At 35.6% G+C, this 17,593-nt stretch overlaps 1 protein-coding gene across 1 annotated transcript; it reads right to left on the reverse strand.

Moving 5' to 3' along the window:
- Nucleotides 1–217: 217 nt before the first annotated feature.
- On the reverse strand, nt 218–17,118 carry LOC117318173. Its single transcript, XM_033873196.1, has 6 exons — nt 16,810–17,118; nt 9,585–9,678; nt 4,959–5,120; nt 2,621–2,752; nt 897–1,061; nt 218–651 (listed from the first exon to the last, which is right to left on the reverse strand). The coding sequence occupies exons 1-5, from the start codon at nt 17,086–17,088 to the stop codon at nt 904–906; spliced, it is 825 nt and encodes a 274-aa protein (XP_033729087.1). The 5' UTR covers nt 17,089–17,118; the 3' UTR covers nt 218–651; nt 897–903.
- Between the last annotated feature and the right edge of the window lie 475 nt (nt 17,119–17,593).

The raw sequence follows: 17,593 nt of genomic DNA on the forward strand, positions 1-17,593 counted from the left end.
AAGTAAGAGTGCATTAAGCTTGGAAAGGTATTATTGTGAGCCTGTGAGTCAAGTCAGATACATTTATAACGTTCTTGACATTGTAGGTTAAAAAGAGGTGAGTGTAGTAAGATATAGCTATGATCTTGACACAATGGGTAAATCAGCGGGATTTCGACCCGACTTGGGTACTTCAATGAATAGTCTAAAACGAAGAATGCACAAGTTCAAAAAAAAAAAAAAAAAAAAAAAAGGTGCCGCGGTGACCGATTGGTTGAGGTGTTTCGACACTTAAACACTATCCTTCCACTAATGTGCAGTGAGTTCGAAATCCATGTTGGGCAGTTGCCTGGTACTGACCGTAGGCCGATAGTTTTTCTCCCGATCTGGCTTTCCTCAACCTTGAAATGCAGGTACTTCCTTAAATGACTGTTAATAGGACGTTAAAAAAATAAACCATACACCACAGAAAAATCCAAATTTTCCTTAACAGCCATATATTTCAACATCATCAATGCAAATGTCTGACTTAGTATCAGATCCCCTTATACCTTCTATAACGATCCAGAATTCTTGACTTTGCGCAGGTAATGTGTTTGTTGTTTCTAGCCAGTTCGTTCCTTGGTCACCACTCGCAATTAGCTGTGTGTTAGTAAATATTCCAACAGTGTTCTGAAACATTAACAAATATGCTGACGCTGACCACTCAATTTACCCTCCTAATGTTATTGTTAAATTTCTAAATGATCGATAAAGGAATGTTTGACAAATATTTCATTAAAGTTTAGATGCCTAAAATCACACTAAACTCAATTCTAAATATAATTAAATTTACATTGCCTTAAATGTTAATCAATTATCTTCTCTGATGCATGTTGAAAAAGTTAAGGCTACATTTTCACATCTTCTGCACTCACCTTTGTTTTAATATGTAAACTTCCCATAGAATATCCCCACATATAGGTACCATAGATGTACACAGACTTGTTGACCGGCTGGAACAGGGAAAGTAGACTTCATTCTCGCAGTGTCGCCGGGTTGCATTGGATCAGAGGTTTCAAAATAGTAATAATTGCCGGTACCTAGAGGGTAAATTTATCGTTATGTTAAATCCTGAGCGACAAAAACGAAATAATTATAAATTCGTCTGATCACTTTTTTGATTGTAGATCTATCAATAATAATTCCACACCCGACTGACTTTTTCAGTGATTATATATCAAGTGTGCTACCTCCATGTGGTGTAGGATTTTACAAGAAACGCTCACTCTTCATTAGATGCAAAAGGACGAAAAAATTATTAAACTGCATGGCGCAGCTAAATCTTAACATATTATTGGCTTAAAGTGTTGATACCTCGGAGGCAACTAAAATAGGTTTCCATGTACATGTTAGATGATGGCAGAGTGGTCTCCCCTGTACAGGTTAGATGATGACAGAGTGATCTCCCCTTTACAGGTAAGATGATGACAGAGTGATCTCCCCTGTACAGGTTAGATGATTGCAGAGTGATCCCCCCTGTACAGGTTAGATGATGACAGAGTGATCTCCCCTGTACAGGTTAGGTGATGACAGAGTGATCTCCCCTGTCCAGGTAAGATGCTGACAGAGTAATCTCCCCCGTATAGGTTAGATAGTGACAGAGTGATCTCCCCTGCACAGGTAAGGTGATGGCAGAGTGATCTCCCTTGTACAGGTTAGATGCTGACAGAGTCATCTCCCCTGTACAGGCTAGATGATAACAGAGTGATCTCCCCTGTACATGTTAGATGATGACAGAGTGATCTCCCCTGTACAGGTTAGATGATGACAGAGAAACATCCCCTGTACAGGTAAGATGATGACAGAGTGATCTCCCCTTTACAGGTTAGATGATGACAGAGTGATCTCCCCTTTACAGGTTAGATGATGACAGAGTGATCTCCCCTGTACAGGTTAGATGATGACAGAGTGATCTCCCCTGTACAGGCTAGATGATGACAGAGTGATCTCCCCTGTACAGGTAAGATGATGACAGAGTGATCTCCCCTGTAGAGGTTAGGTGATGACAGAGAGATCTCCCCTGTACAGGTTAGATGATGACAGAGTGATCTCCCCCTCTACAGGTTAGATGATGACAGAGTGATCTTCCCTGTACAGGTTAGATGATGACAGAGTGATCTCCCCTGTACAGGTTAGATGATGACAGAGTGATCTCCTCCTCTACAGGTTAGATGATGACAGAGTGATCTCCCCTCTACAGGTTAGATGATGACAGAGTGATCTCCCCTCTACAGGTTAGATGATGACAGAGTGATCTCCCCTCTACATGTTAGATGATGACAGAGTGATCCCCCCTGGACAGGTAAGATGATGACAGAGTGATCTCCCCTTTACAGGTTAGATGATGAGAGAGTGATCTCCCCTTTATAGGTTAGATGATGACAGAGTGATCTCCCCTTTACAGGTTAGATGATGACAGAATAACATCCCCTGTATAGAATAGATCATGATAGAGTGATCTCTCTTGTACGGGTTAAATGATTTTTAAATATTTTATAAATGCATGAACACTTTATTTATTGAGAAGGTCAAATAGTAAAAAATATCCGGTTTTATTAAGCTATTGAGGATGTAACATATGCGTAGCCTTAAATCAAACCTGTCGTATGATCCTCTGTACAGCCTGTGTCCTTGGATTTAGTACTGCCCGAATCAATCTCAAAAATGCTTGAAGCTGTCAAATCCGTCTCCAGGGCGTCACATGGTGTTTCAAACGTACACACAACCGGCACTGCAATAAACATACAGATTTTCCCTTTAAAACCAATCAAATATGTATGACAGGGAATGCAAGATTTCCCTGTCGTTGACCCTTTTTATTTCCCGAGTTCGGACAACAATCAGTAGTTTACCACTATGCAAACTTGGTACTGATTTAAAGCTGATGACTAATTATAATCCAGGAAAATTATAAATAATAATAATATTTGCACTGAGTAAAAACATTTTGCGCGAAATGTTTAATTAAAAGAAATTTAATGATTGGACAGATACACAGATAAATCGATAAATAAATAAAACTGAACTTAACTGACGTATATCAATTATGCAACAAGTAATTTCGACTTTTATCAATGTTGGAATGTTTCACCTTGGAAGCGACTACATCTGGACCCCTGATACCGTCTACATATATGCCGAGCTAGGAAACACGGGTCCTAATGTTGTCAAGTAGGGAGAGAGGGGTAGCATTATCATCGAGATCTTCTTGGCAAGGGCCATGCCAAGTTGGATAATAGTGTTAGAAATCCGCAAAAGCTGTCTTGGTTCAATCGCTAGCACTATCGTCGCGTAACGGAACACATGTATGCCACATAACGAAGCCGAACCTTACTTTGAAGAGTTGCTTATCGTCCTGCCCTAAACTCGCTGTTAGTAAACAACAAATCAAAGCCTCAATGACATAATGGTATAATTATTAATTTATATCTAAATTCCATTTCAAATAACTAAAATTTATATTAAACAATATATCCTGTCATATATCAATTTCCGATTCAGAGGATTATTTGATGAAAGGTGATTGGGTCACTGACTGAAGCTTTTGCAAGTAGCAACATACTGAAATCTTCAATTCAAATATTCAATTCATATATTTACATAACCTTGATTTAAAAAATTTATATCGAGAAAACGAGAAATTTTATTAAAAAGAAAAATGTGTCATGTATACGACGAAACGCCAAATTATTAGAACAGCCGGGAGATCCCGCCAATGCACCACGCCATTGTTATAATGTCGTTCCGCATTTTCCGGTCTTTTTTTGTTTAATTTTGTATAAAACAAAAAGAAAGAAGTATTTAAGTAAAAATAATATTAAATACAATCATTCAATATTTTTAACACTTATCTCGTAAATCGTTATCGATCCAAGGGAAGCTACTCTTCCTGCCTTACTGTCGATGACGTATTAATATGACCCGATTAATCAGGTAATTTGCACGAGAGACAATGTTTTCATACGGTTTTCTTAGTGTATTCATGGTCATATGTTTGTTGTTTTCACTTGGTATGTTCATATCAGCAAACCACATTAGGAATGTAAATATATCATAATGATAATGGGCAGACCTTTCCTCACTGTTAACGTAACAATGGAACGTTTGGTGTGTTTAGATGATTATTGTTTAACGTCTTATCAACACCTAAGGTCATTTAAGGTCAGCTGCCTGTGACATACATGCGTGTGGCGAGTGAATGTGTGAGTTTTAGGAGGATGCGGTAAGTTCGCGTTAAGTCTCCTTGTAACAGTCCGGACTTTTTGAATCAAAGTGCTATACTGCCGAAGACACCAAGTATTACAGTAACCCCTACTGGTCACATTATACTAACAACGGGCAAACCAGTCGTCCCACTCCAAACATGATGAGTGAAGGAGTAGCAACAACTATTTTAAAAGATTCTGGTATGTCTCGGCAAGGAGACAGAGTCCATAGCATCCTAACAATCAACAAAAAGAGGCGTTGCCAAGGCAGACACTAGGAAGAAAAAAGTTGTTAAAATAATTGAAATATCAAATTTAGACGCCAGTCACGTTCATGCAATTGGGACAGCAGGCACATTATTACGTCCTACATGCAGGGCCGTAAAAACGGAACGTTTAACAAATCTCATCTACTGGTGGACCCTCAACACTTTAGCCAAAGGTGAGTTATTGCCATGGACACCAGTTCGTGAGGAAAGTATATCTTATAGACGTCAAGAACAGCTTGACCCTCAACACTTTAGCCAAAGGTGAGTTATTGCCATGAATATCAGTTCGTGAGGAAAGTATATCTTATAGAAGTCAAGAACAGCACAGAAGCGTTGAAAACCAAGAAGTCTTTACCTGTCGATAATTATTATGATTCGTATTACATAATAAGATACATCCAACGATATGATCAGGATAACTAGCTTATTACAAATAGGGCATACGGTTGGACACCCTGCTCACCACAGAACGACTCAATCCACGCCCCTGACGTTAAACATGTCATTGCTGCTCCAATCTTTCGATAGCCTGCATCACAAGTAAGGAGAATTTCCGTACCCGCTACAGAAAATGTATTGTTGTACGCAGTCTCTCCATTTGTAGGCTGAGAAAGAAGTTGACATTCTGAAAAAAGAGAGAAACGAATGTGATACTAAGATATGATAACCTATCATTATTTCAGGTAAAAAAGTGGTTTCCTAGAAATAGCAAACGTCCGTAGTAATAAATTTCGTACAAAATTAATCTTCACAAACCACGAACGTAAAAGAAATATTTACATTTCGGCTATAACAATTATGCTACCATACCAAATAGGTTGCTTAAAAGAAGGCCTAAACCAGACAGCCAATATGTGGGGACGTGACCGAATAAAATACATTTCGAGTTTCACGGCCCAATCGTCATGTGCTAGAAACACGGGTGAGCACCGACCCATGGCCAATCCAACATAATAATAGATTGACAGACTCCCCTTGACAAATAGGTTTACACGGGTGCCATATTATAAAAAGGTACAAGTCCCTTTATATAGATATACTATATAAGCATAAAAGCACAGAAGAGCAGAGGAATGAAGTTTTGAAATATAAAACTTTACACATTAATTAGTTTACTGTCATAATGACACTGCAACAATTAACCAAGCTTCGAATTCTGCACAGAGCAGATAAATTGTTATGATGAATGTTTTTGACATCAACGCTAGAGCAATTATTTTAAGGATTCATTGTCAGGTTTGTTGCTTGCATGGACTGATGAAGGGAGGGTGAACCTCGTGCAAATGAAGTGAACTACGGAGCAGTTCATGTACCATTTGCACGAGGTTCACCTCCCTTCATCAGTCCATGTAAGCAACAAAAGTGATAATCCATCCTTATATTTACGTTAACTAAATTAACATCCTCGCTGTCAGATTGCACAATTCGGTTGCGAAGGTATGACGTAAGTGCGTCACTTTGTAACATTGCTGTACTTGTCGTACATGTGTGCACAGTAGTGGAACAGCAGTCAGTCAGCTGCTCTCGTCGGCAAGGTAACAGAAAATATAGTTCCAAAACCGTTTTGCTTATTACGATGTTGATATACATAAATTGCGATATTTTCAAGATAAAATATTCATTTAAAACATTTATGATATTGATAATGTATAATTCAAACTTGGTCATACCGATATCAATACGAATTGAAAACGCAGTGTTGACAGTATAGTATGTGTGTGATTTGGTCACTGTAGACACAGAGATGTGGTTTTCTTCAAGTATGAAATTTCATTGTCGCACTGGCGTTTTGGGATGTAAATTCTGATTAAAATAAGTAAAGAAACATTGATTTGAAAATTGGCGGTATTCGATGGCCCGAAACTTGTGTCCTCCAAATGTTTTGATTGGAATGGTAATGTGTCCCTGCGCTCGATACAGCATAATGCTGATACCAGTCTGTTTTGTGGGGTTAAATAGTGTTAAAATTGAGGTTTATTTTCAGTGGCCACTAAAATGATATCATGTATTGTAGGCCTATCACATTCAAGATACAGCCTACTGTGCTACGTAGGTCGCGAGTTAGGTGCAATATGATATCAGGAGTGCCAGTGGTCTGTTAGATCATGTTTTCTAAATTGTCTGGCATTTTTATAAGCACATAATGCGGCTCTTCTACTTGTGTTTATATACGTTAAATAAAATTGTTACACAATCCACAAAATGTGCATTCAAGTCTGAGGCAATACAAAACTAGATCGCCAATGTAAACAGTGAATGTATTCACACGCCGGCAAAAAAGTGATCCGTCTCTCAGAACAGAAGCACGCGACCCAAAATGAAGTAATCTGAGTTTTCTAGTTTCATTGAGGTGATGCGAAGTGAAAATTTAAATATTATAGATCGAAAACGGTGTCAAAGTGAATTTAAAAACGTAAATGCTGAAATAGATCTGTATTCATGAAACAGTCCAAAAAGTACATAAATATACAATTATTTATATATACAACCACCTTGGGGAGATATTTGTTTTATCTGGTATGTTTTATGTGCTAACGCGGTCCATTGGATTTACTTAACCATTCTGGCTCCTAAACTCTGGAGACTGTTCTGAAGTCAAGATTCACTGAAGCGAATTCCAAACTAAACGTCTTGTTATATATGAGCTACACGATAAGGTATACTTAATATGCTACTGTTAGTTGATTTAGTTTACTAACAACCTAATGGCAAATACAACACTGATGGTAGATATTGAAATATCATATTAAGAAGTAGTTAATATCAAATATGAAAGTAGGCATTGCTTAAACAAACAGGATTACCGACATAACAATAGTTCCAACTCAGAATCAATTAAACCGAGAAAAAATGTTACGTCTTGGATTGTCAATTGGTATTTTTTATATATTACACAAATATATTATGGGTGTCTGTGCGATAGTCCAGGATATTTGACGAGGTACTGATATTCGACCAATGTTCTATTGCACGAGGCCAGATGCCGAATACAATAAAACATCATTCGATTACCAGTACCGAGGGTCTTTATACTGGACCGTTGCACAGACACCCATGATGTACTTGATTTATTACTTAATCACTAAACACACTTAGAACCACTGAAATCCTGACTCTGTCTGTATGCCTAGAAGTCACCATGACTGTCGTCTGGCAGGGTTGACATCCAAGTGACTTAGACGCTTGAAGGGAAAGGACCTAATTCCGAAACGTCACAGGTGTTCAATAGTTCGCACGTGACAGTGCAATAGTCATTTTAGCCGTGCAATAGTTCGAAATATAGCTTATGCGTATATTCAAGGAAAATCAAACGCAATATGTTAGCTAAGCATTGAACAGTTGAAATGTGCGTTAACAGATTTGTCATCAGTCGTTTGAACACTCGGAACATGGTCGCGTGCTTTCGGGCAAACAAAATAGTACATGAATTTAAAAAAACAACTCAATTTTGTTAAGCATTTTATTATCAACGTTATGCACAAATGGCATATTTTTTATAACAAATAATATAGACAAAATAATTAGTCGTTACACTTAATTATCCTGGATATTGTAGTTCCGGTTTGTGTTGTATTATTACGTTGAGTAAGTGTAGCGCGTGATGGATGGCATTCAAACGTACATCAGTGCCAGAGCTCTCAAACAGACTTTTTTTTTGAGATGTCATCTATTTTAACATAAAGCATTCTGAAAATGTCTAATTTGACTAATTGGACATCAGTTGCACGTATAGAACCTTGTCAAGATGGTCTGACAGTAGAACCGTCTTGCATAGCATTTTTAAAATAAACAAATTTTACATATACGAAACATCTAACCAATTAACATTGCCCTGCTAGGACTCGTCAGTGACGCTTAGGGCTTATAGTGATCACAGGATAACTATAAATAGGTCTGAAGAAACGCCAAATGATATTATTTAGATTCTCTGTTTTTTTTTCAGTAGTCGTTCCTATAACGTTTAATGTCGATTGTGTACGGAAATGTTTTCGGTTATAATCAATTATCTTAATGCTGATATATCAAAAGCCCCTTACTGATTTTGGCATGCTAATTGAGATAAACAGTTCCTCTTTTCGGCATAATTATTTACTGTTTAAACCTGGATTGTCAAAAAGCTTTTTAGGACAGGGAACTGAGGCGTAGCCACGTCATTCTGATGTGCGTTCAGAGATATGTATGATGTTGTGTCATTTTGTATCTTGTCTATTAGCCAGACATATTCTGGTACATCGAACAGTATGTCATTATTTTTATGTATGTTGTTAGCAGTGACTAAACATAAAGATTAAAAGCTCTTTGTTCGTACCACAACAAAAACCGAGTTGCATTTTAAATTGATAGTTCGGGTGGCGACAACGACACTACAAGGCATATAAAAAGAATAAAATACGTCTGACTTCATATTGCATTGAGAAATATAATTTTCCAACTGAGGCAATGAATATATCTTTTACACAAAACATTATTGTACGTTCGGTGTAAAGGTCATGATATTTTAATTAATGTGCTCCCAGCTACATTTCTCCAAACTAAAAGTATATTCGTAATATATCCTCGATATTACAAGGGTTAATTTAAATTCGGCTCTCTGCATCCCTGGAATATGTCAATGCAACCTCAACAATACGCGCTGAGCTATTCCATAGTTACCTACTATTTGTATAGCTGATTCATTTCTTTTCAAGATTGCACATTAACGATGATCAAGTTCAAAGCCATTCAATACCACTTTTGATTTTTATAAAAAGAATAACACTATATTACGACGAGATTCTTTTTATAAAAATCAAAAGTGATCTCACTAATTTGCTTATTGTATCCACAAAATGAACAAGAGACAGGTGACTGAACTATTTTGCCATGACATATTCCGGGCTGCAGTTGGCGAACGTGGACACAACCTTTGGACTATTGAGGATGTAGAGATTACTGAACAAATTTAAAGAAATAGAATAAAACCAATGATGAAAAACAACAACAAAGCAAACTGGTGCCAAACAGAGAAAAAAAATCCTCACTCATGTACTCATTTACTTTGAATATTACAGCCATTTCAAGAATATATAATCCTTGATGTTAAACTTACCTTGTATACAGGTACCAATGCCCGTCGATAGGAGTATACAAATCTGGTAATTAACCAATGAGCAGTATTGGTTTGTGCAGGCAGGTGGTATTAACTGAAACAGAATATATTTACTATATCACAATTATCTAAAATCGCTAAGTCGTATTAGACAATGCATAAGAAAATACTGATGATTAAAGGAAACCTTATTGCTCACTAAAATTGATGAAACAAAAAGTCACTTCTATAGGAAGCCAATATAAAAGCAGAAATTATAGCGAAATAATATTGAAACCATAATTCAAACTCAAAAACGTGAGCAAAATATACTTTTAAAAAATATTTGCACGGAGACTAAAAAGGGGGAATAAGATCATATTTTAATCTGTATATAATTCTATCAGCCATGACTTAATACTTCTGATTTTATTTTGTCCTTTTCTGCTCTGATGAATTGTCTGTTAATTATATTTTTAGGTTTAGGTTTATTATTGTATAACGTCCTATCAACATCTACTTGTAAGGTCTTTAAAGGACTGACTCACGCGCGTGCAACATGCAACGGGCAAACTAGTCGTCCCTCTCCTAAAATACTTAAGCGCTAAGCAAGAGTAGCAATTACCATTTTATAAGGATACGTTAAGTGTCTTCCGTCTTTCGTGTTTGATGGGTACATTATTCAATCTGTTTTATTTTACAGCATACTCTTTTTCTATTGTAGTATTTATACTATATATCTGTTTTTGATTAACTTGATAATATATTAGACAGCTATGGCGAGTGCATATAATTTATCTGCGTATGGGCTTTTAATCATTGTTTGTTAATAACCGAATGGCATGTAGTTTATATAAAAGGTTAACTTTAATTGTTTTAGTGTGTGAATATTAATTGTAGTATGTGTGTGACGTGTGAATATAATTTTAATCAAGATAAACGTGAATATTACCCCCCTTTTACTGCTGTATTTTATCATTTCCTTTACAAAATGTATTATCTGTAAATAACAAATGTCATATCAGTTTAGCCACCGACTGGGAAAATAGACTTTGCCTGTTATTCAATCATATTGATTTCAACATCTTGGTCAATAGAATTTGTTCAATGAAAAATAAAGTCGTTAAAATATTTAATGTTTTAGACAGAGCCATCTACTAGCTTAATGTTTATTCCGTAAGTTATACGTTTTTCATCCTAGGACGCCGCCCTTTTCACAATTTCTACTTTAAGAGCCATCAATACCCACTATGTCTCTCAAACCATGACCAACTGTAATAAAATGGTGAGCTACTACTTGTTACCCCCTCGTTCCCCAGTCTGCTCTTCATTCCTCGCTGGATCTTTTTGAACAAGAAAACCAATACGCACGGTTCAACATCGGACAATGGCAATGCTCTTTTGTGACAATGTAAAAGTGATATTCATGTTCAGTACCAAACTTCTAGTCGGCTAATAGCTCAGGAGATGTGCTCGTCTATAGTTCCTCAGAAGTTGCTGTCTATCTCAATGGTTAGAATATCCATATCAATTCTAAAATGTATCTAAAGATAATTCTTTAATAGAATGTATCTGCACTAATTTCTTATAGATTTGAGAATAGATCATGGATCCCATTTCTGATATGAATAAGTTGGAGGACGATTTTCAGTTTCTTTACTGTTGTAAATCCAGTAAAAGGACGGTCCGGCGATGCGATTGGCTGATTGACAGATTTCGTGTTACAAGCTTTCATACCGAATGGGTGGTCGGGTGGCATAGTTGTTACGCACATGCCCTTCACAAAGGTGATTCCCCAGTTGGGCGTGAAAGGGTAAAGGATCACCTGTCCGACCACGTGAGTTTTCCACGGATACTTCGGGTTCCTTGCACACTAAGACCTCTCGGTCGCTTCTATCCGGACCAATAAGCATGATTAGTGTAACTTGTTTCGCAAATGGTGTAAAATAATTACAACCTTCACAAACTCATTGGACTTGTTCATTCACTGGGGATTATTAGCAAACCTGCCCCGAAGGGAAATCTTCTCAATAAACAAGAGGCTGATATTGATCACTAGTATTCTGAGATGAAAGACTGCAGTATTTGAATGAATTGACAATCAGCTCAGCAACTGTACAAAAGACTAAAATCAACTTCAAAGAAAGTTGCTTTAGAAGCAGGTGAGCGATAAAGCCTCATTGACCTCTAGTTGAGTTGATTGAGTTATCATGAATAGGGTATATTGCTTATATTGAGGCGAATCAGTTGAAATCATGGAAAATAAGATGTTCACTAATTATGTGATAAGCTGAAGCCTTATTGAATAACTGGGCCCTGAAACCCAGTATCTACTGATCATTATTGCCACTACATTGATTTGTAGCACGTGAGACCTATTTCCTATGATCAGCTGATTAATTGATTTATATCATATTGTTTGAGGATTGTTTTCCAAAATCGATATATTAAGTGTAATGGTATTTATGCAGATCCGCCGCCATATCTATCCAATAAACCCGTGGCAGTGAACCCAAATTGAGGCTCGACTCGAACATGCTTTACCGGTAAAAAAATGACGTTGATTTGTTATCATCTGGTTATATTATGAAGCAAATTATGAAATACATTATGCATACCTTTATAACGTATTTTGATATCGTGTTCTTACCTAGATTCAATACAATATCGGCGCATCTGTGCACGGTGGTTTCCATGAAAATTAATATAAGCAACAATTTGGTTTATGTTATAAATCTCCATGACGACAAATGACACGATATGAACTATGTTTTTTGATATATATATATATATATATATAAGGGTCAAAGAAGTAATATGAACAGTATAATCCAGATAACACTGGATCCTCACATAAATGTATGGAGGATACGAATTACTTGTAATGATTATATGGGGCAAAGAAGTAATTCAAACAGTGTAAACAATAAGGTTTGTTAAATTTTCGAGGCAATCCGCCCCTTTATCAAAACACAAAAAATCACAAATACAATCACATAATATATATAAGAAGTACTGGAAATACAATATAATACAATAAGAATAATGTTTTAGTAACTGGAGAAACCACAATGAACCCTTCGGCAAACGTGGGCCGAAGGCCTTCGAAAATTTAACAAACCTTATTGTTTACACTGTTTGAATTACTTCTTTGCCCCATATATATATATATACATATATATCAAGAACAACCAAGAATAATTTAATCTAGTAAATGTCATATTATTGAATTACGAAGAATATAGCAGACATGGCAACCACAATGTAAACCATGTTGCATAAACATATTTACAACATAAACAATATTTGGATTATATATAAACCGTGTAGCGGGAAATTTTAGCTGTCATAAAATTTGGTGATTAGATCAAGAAAACTGAAAATCAAATTTTGGCGGATTAAAATTTGGCGATTTCCCATAAATCTAGGGTTTAAATTTGGCGTTGAGCATATGTATTACTTACAGGTAAATATAGATAATTATGTTATGTCCATACATCCTATCCATGTTGATTAAGTGTGTTGTGTATTACTGTATTATCGATTCTCTATCTCGAAACCGGAAACTATTACCAAAAATCGTCAAACAAACACATTCATGTATATAAAGATTTGCTAAATTAGTGTTTTATATGATAATGTGCACAAGGAATAGACAAAGGTAATTCAATCAACTGTTTGATATCTCCGTGGTCATATATTGTATGATGTGTATACTTACAGGTAAGTCTAACAATGAGTCTACAGGTAAAGTGTTAACATCACTTCATTGAATGGCATGGGTAGATAGCGTTGTTTTCACAAAAAAAAAAAATATTATAATGCGGTATATGTCATACTTTCATAGCTATCCATGTATCGCGAGTAGTTGTTCACTAGCTATACGTATGAACATATCAGCATTTCGGCCGACAGTTGCCATGCAGGCAATAACCAGCAATACGCACCACTCGTTACTCTTGGGAGTAATATCAAAGGTAAATGACGGTCGGAACAGAAACTTTTGGTAAAATTGAAATTTTCTTGTCTTTTAAATTGTCGGTGTTAAAATTTGACGTGTTAAATTTTGCCGATCTATTACGGACCCGCCAAATCGCCAAATTACTGTAAAGCCTAGCTAAAATGTTCCGCTATGCGTAAGCCAAAAAGGCGGAGCACAAAAATAGGCCACAGAACTGAAATGCTGTTAATCATTTTAATCCAGCGCACCCCACCAACAAGTTTGTATAGACGCAAAAGTAATCACAGCAGTTGGCCGCCTGATGTCAAGGTTTTATAACATATTGCCCTGATAACAGTAAAAAACATTTCGAATACCTTTCTCCAGGTACATGAGAAGGTCAGTGAGTTGAAAATAACTTGTCATATCTATTTGTTTCTGCAGCAATGTTGTTCTCCTATTCCGATAGGGTTTTCATTGAAATCGTAATAAGCATTACTGATAACATATTGTAAAGACTTCCTTCACTGTTCGCATCATTTCATTTCAACAAATTTTATTATACAAGATGTTATAGTACAAAGGGATTTGACAACAGGCTTTGCCTATATCAGTCTTCTCCCACATAAATGACATTTTGATAAAATAATATTGATAGAATTTTTCTTGACAAATTGAACAATAGAACTATATAATTAGGGTTATTTGTAACACTTGCACATACACTCATACACACATCATTGTAATAATTTAAGTAGTCATTCATAGTTTAATGGAATAATTTATAGTTAAAAAGTATCGAAAGTTCAGGAAATATTTTTATTTATATACATTATATATAGAAAATAGATAATTATACAAGACTTTGTAAAGCAAAAGCGCTTTACCTACCTGACGGTGAGAAAGAAGAGTATTTTATTGAACAATTATAATGATATACATACATATCAATGAAATATTATATAATTAATTGATTCAAAGAGAAATAAAAGAGAATTAAAACCTTCTCGAATTAGTTATAAATCTTTCTAATTACTTAATACAAATTTATTAAGATCAAGTGAAAGTTCACAGTTACCACATGTGTTCACATCGTTGTCGATGATGCGAGATCTATAATTTAACAATGTCGACGAATGAAACACAATGCTTGAGAGGCATTTTGACAATTATGTCAGCCCTGATAAATACATAGCCTAGTATTGATTGCTAATCAAAATATAATTGGTATTACCTATTGCATTGTACGCATGACTTAAGGCAAGATCAGGTGATCACCTGGAACAAATTTATTATACTATTGGGAATAATTAGGCAATTTCCATGACGTGTCACACATGATAAACAATCCCATATGGTTGATTCTGTTGAGTGTATCACAATATCTGGAAGCATTAGTTTCACAAAGCTCAAGTTATGTTTGTATGGTGATCATTATAACTGGAGGCTATATTGATGTTCAAACATACTTATATTGATTTCCAGAATAGTAAATAATCGGGCTATTCTAGTAAGGTATCATGCTATTTGATTATTGTGTATATCTACGGATCTGATGACGTCATCCCTTGAATACAAGCCTGATATTCCTTCTTAATTAAATGAAAACTAAAATCCTGAGTGCATGTAAAACTACCTATTCTATTTTTATCTTATTTACATTATGCATCGTAACTTCATCAAATGGATGATTTCTTACCAACATTAAGCATGTTTTACTTATTCTCGCCTACTTCATGAAATAACCCCTTTTTTGCCAGGGATTGGATTAATAAAATCTATTACCTGTAAGTGATCGGGATCGGGTTTTCTCATACGGGGCAATGAACGACAGTTGACACGCATTTTATGTAACATAAAAAAGTCACTCATGTACCACGATATCAATTTCTACGTACATTTCACGGGAAATTGTTGATGACGCGATGAATAGGTTTCCCAAAACTTTACAATTTACAACATTTTTGAGTATATGAAAAATAAAAATAAACCAAAAAACAATAATGATTAAAATGAATATATAAGAGATAGGTTTGTTCCGTGATCAAGGATTACTCACATACTTCACAGGGTCATCTTATGGTTGCTAGTGATATCTTAAATCCATTTCACACAGCTTCACATCATTATTCTTATGTAGAGTAATCACGGCGTGGTTGTTAACGTCAAACCTCGTGATTTCTTGCCCAATTCTAACACTCGGATTCAGATATCACTGTCCATAAGCCAAACCCTTGTAAGATTTTATCAGTCACAGCCTAAATATCTTTAATTCCCTCGAGTAATTGTGCAAAAATCATATAAACGGAAATCATTTTGGATTATGAATAATAATTGCTGGATTTGATCTAGATCTTTATAGTTGATGCTGTCGATGAAGAAGAAACGGTTTCTGGCATATCTGTTCTTATTTATCCTATTACCCTTGTTTTCCCAGTATATATATAATACACTGATATAATTGATTTTACGTTCGAACTTATGTTTCGTTCTCACGAGGGGTTTCTCTTGTATTTCATTTTTTGTGCTTTTGAACTGTTGAAAAATGAGTTGTCTATTAAAATATGTCACGTAACTAAGACTTTCCGTTTATTTTGAAAATTAAAAGTGTCCATTTTTGAGATTTACACGATTTTCGCAGTCTTTCTCTCTTTTTTTTCCCTGTTTTCATAAAATCTCCTATGATATTCGCATTATTACTGAAACCTTTGCATACACCAATGTTAGAGCATATGTGTTCTATTGTTTACTGTTAACATTATATATATCATCTTTACAGTTTAGATCTAAAACATGTATCCTTATAGGGAACAACCAACCAATTGAAAAAATATATTTTTGAAACAGACCCTGTGTATAGAAAGTTGAGCCAAGGATAAAATGTCTGGCAGCCACTGATTGGCCAGTATGTTATGAAGTGAGAAAATAGATATGTAGCCTGATCGGTAACTATCAATAAGAAATGTTGATATAAATTTCGTAAGTCCGATTGGTTTTTCCCCAAAAGTTCACGTAATAATAGTAAACAGGTAAACATTTAAGATTTTTGCGAAATTCACCTCTTTTCAAAATGGCTACCCTGGAGAAAATTTGAGCTGAAGGACCCAACTTTTTTTTTGATTAGGTGTTATATCAGACCCTAAACTTTTGTTATAAACCATAATCGTCATATTCAATTCAAGAATTTGAATGAAATAATCCAAAACGTTAACACTAAAGTCTATGGGAAAGCAATTGGTTGGTTGGTCTCTTATAGAATTAATAATTATATATTTAATTGTTTTACGTAACGTCTGTATGACTTACCCCACTGCTTGGTATGCGACTGTATATAAAGTCATTGTCCTGGACTACATTGGTCACTGACGGCACTACATCAGTCAGTTCGCAGTATCCTGTGAACTTGTTGTAGTTAAAGGAGCAGCACTGAGGAGAATGCCGGACACAGTCGTTATAACAATCTCTGTATCCTGTTCCATTCCTTGTCTTAATGGAATTTCCATTAATCCTTCCAGGTTTTGATGTTTTGAAACAATGTTTCAGATCAGTACATTCACATTCACACTGCGAACAAAGCATTAACATTAGCAATATGAATCTGTCATAGTGCTTTATAAATCGTCTTTGATTTTGCATGGTAACTACACGGAGACGCTATATCCAAAACTACAGAAGTAGACACGCATTGTATTTATATCAATATCAAAATCGATCTGGGCATGCGTGATAAGTAGCATATTTATTAGATATCTCTAGTTCTGGGTATAAATGTACTACGTACTCGTACACGGACGCGTGTTAAGGGTCGTAACGTCCGTTATACTAATAGCTGGTTATAAAGGGAAATGTTTCCAAAATACTGAATTCAATGTAAACACTGACACCTTCACAGTATGCATGTATATTGAGTGTGAGTTGGAAAATCGTTCCAAGTCCATGTGCTGGTGACAGATCGAAGGTAGTTTTGAGCCCCAGTACTTTTTGTTGATTATAACATATCTATTTACCAGTGAACCATTAAACTATTCTGAATTATTTCATAATTTCCCCGTCAGTTCAGTTTGTTTTCTCGACCGGATTTTAATGTTAC

This window comes from Pecten maximus, chromosome 19 (genome assembly GCF_902652985.1).
Source record: "Pecten maximus chromosome 19, xPecMax1.1, whole genome shotgun sequence".
Lineage (NCBI taxonomy): Eukaryota > Metazoa > Mollusca > Bivalvia > Pectinida > Pectinidae > Pecten > Pecten maximus.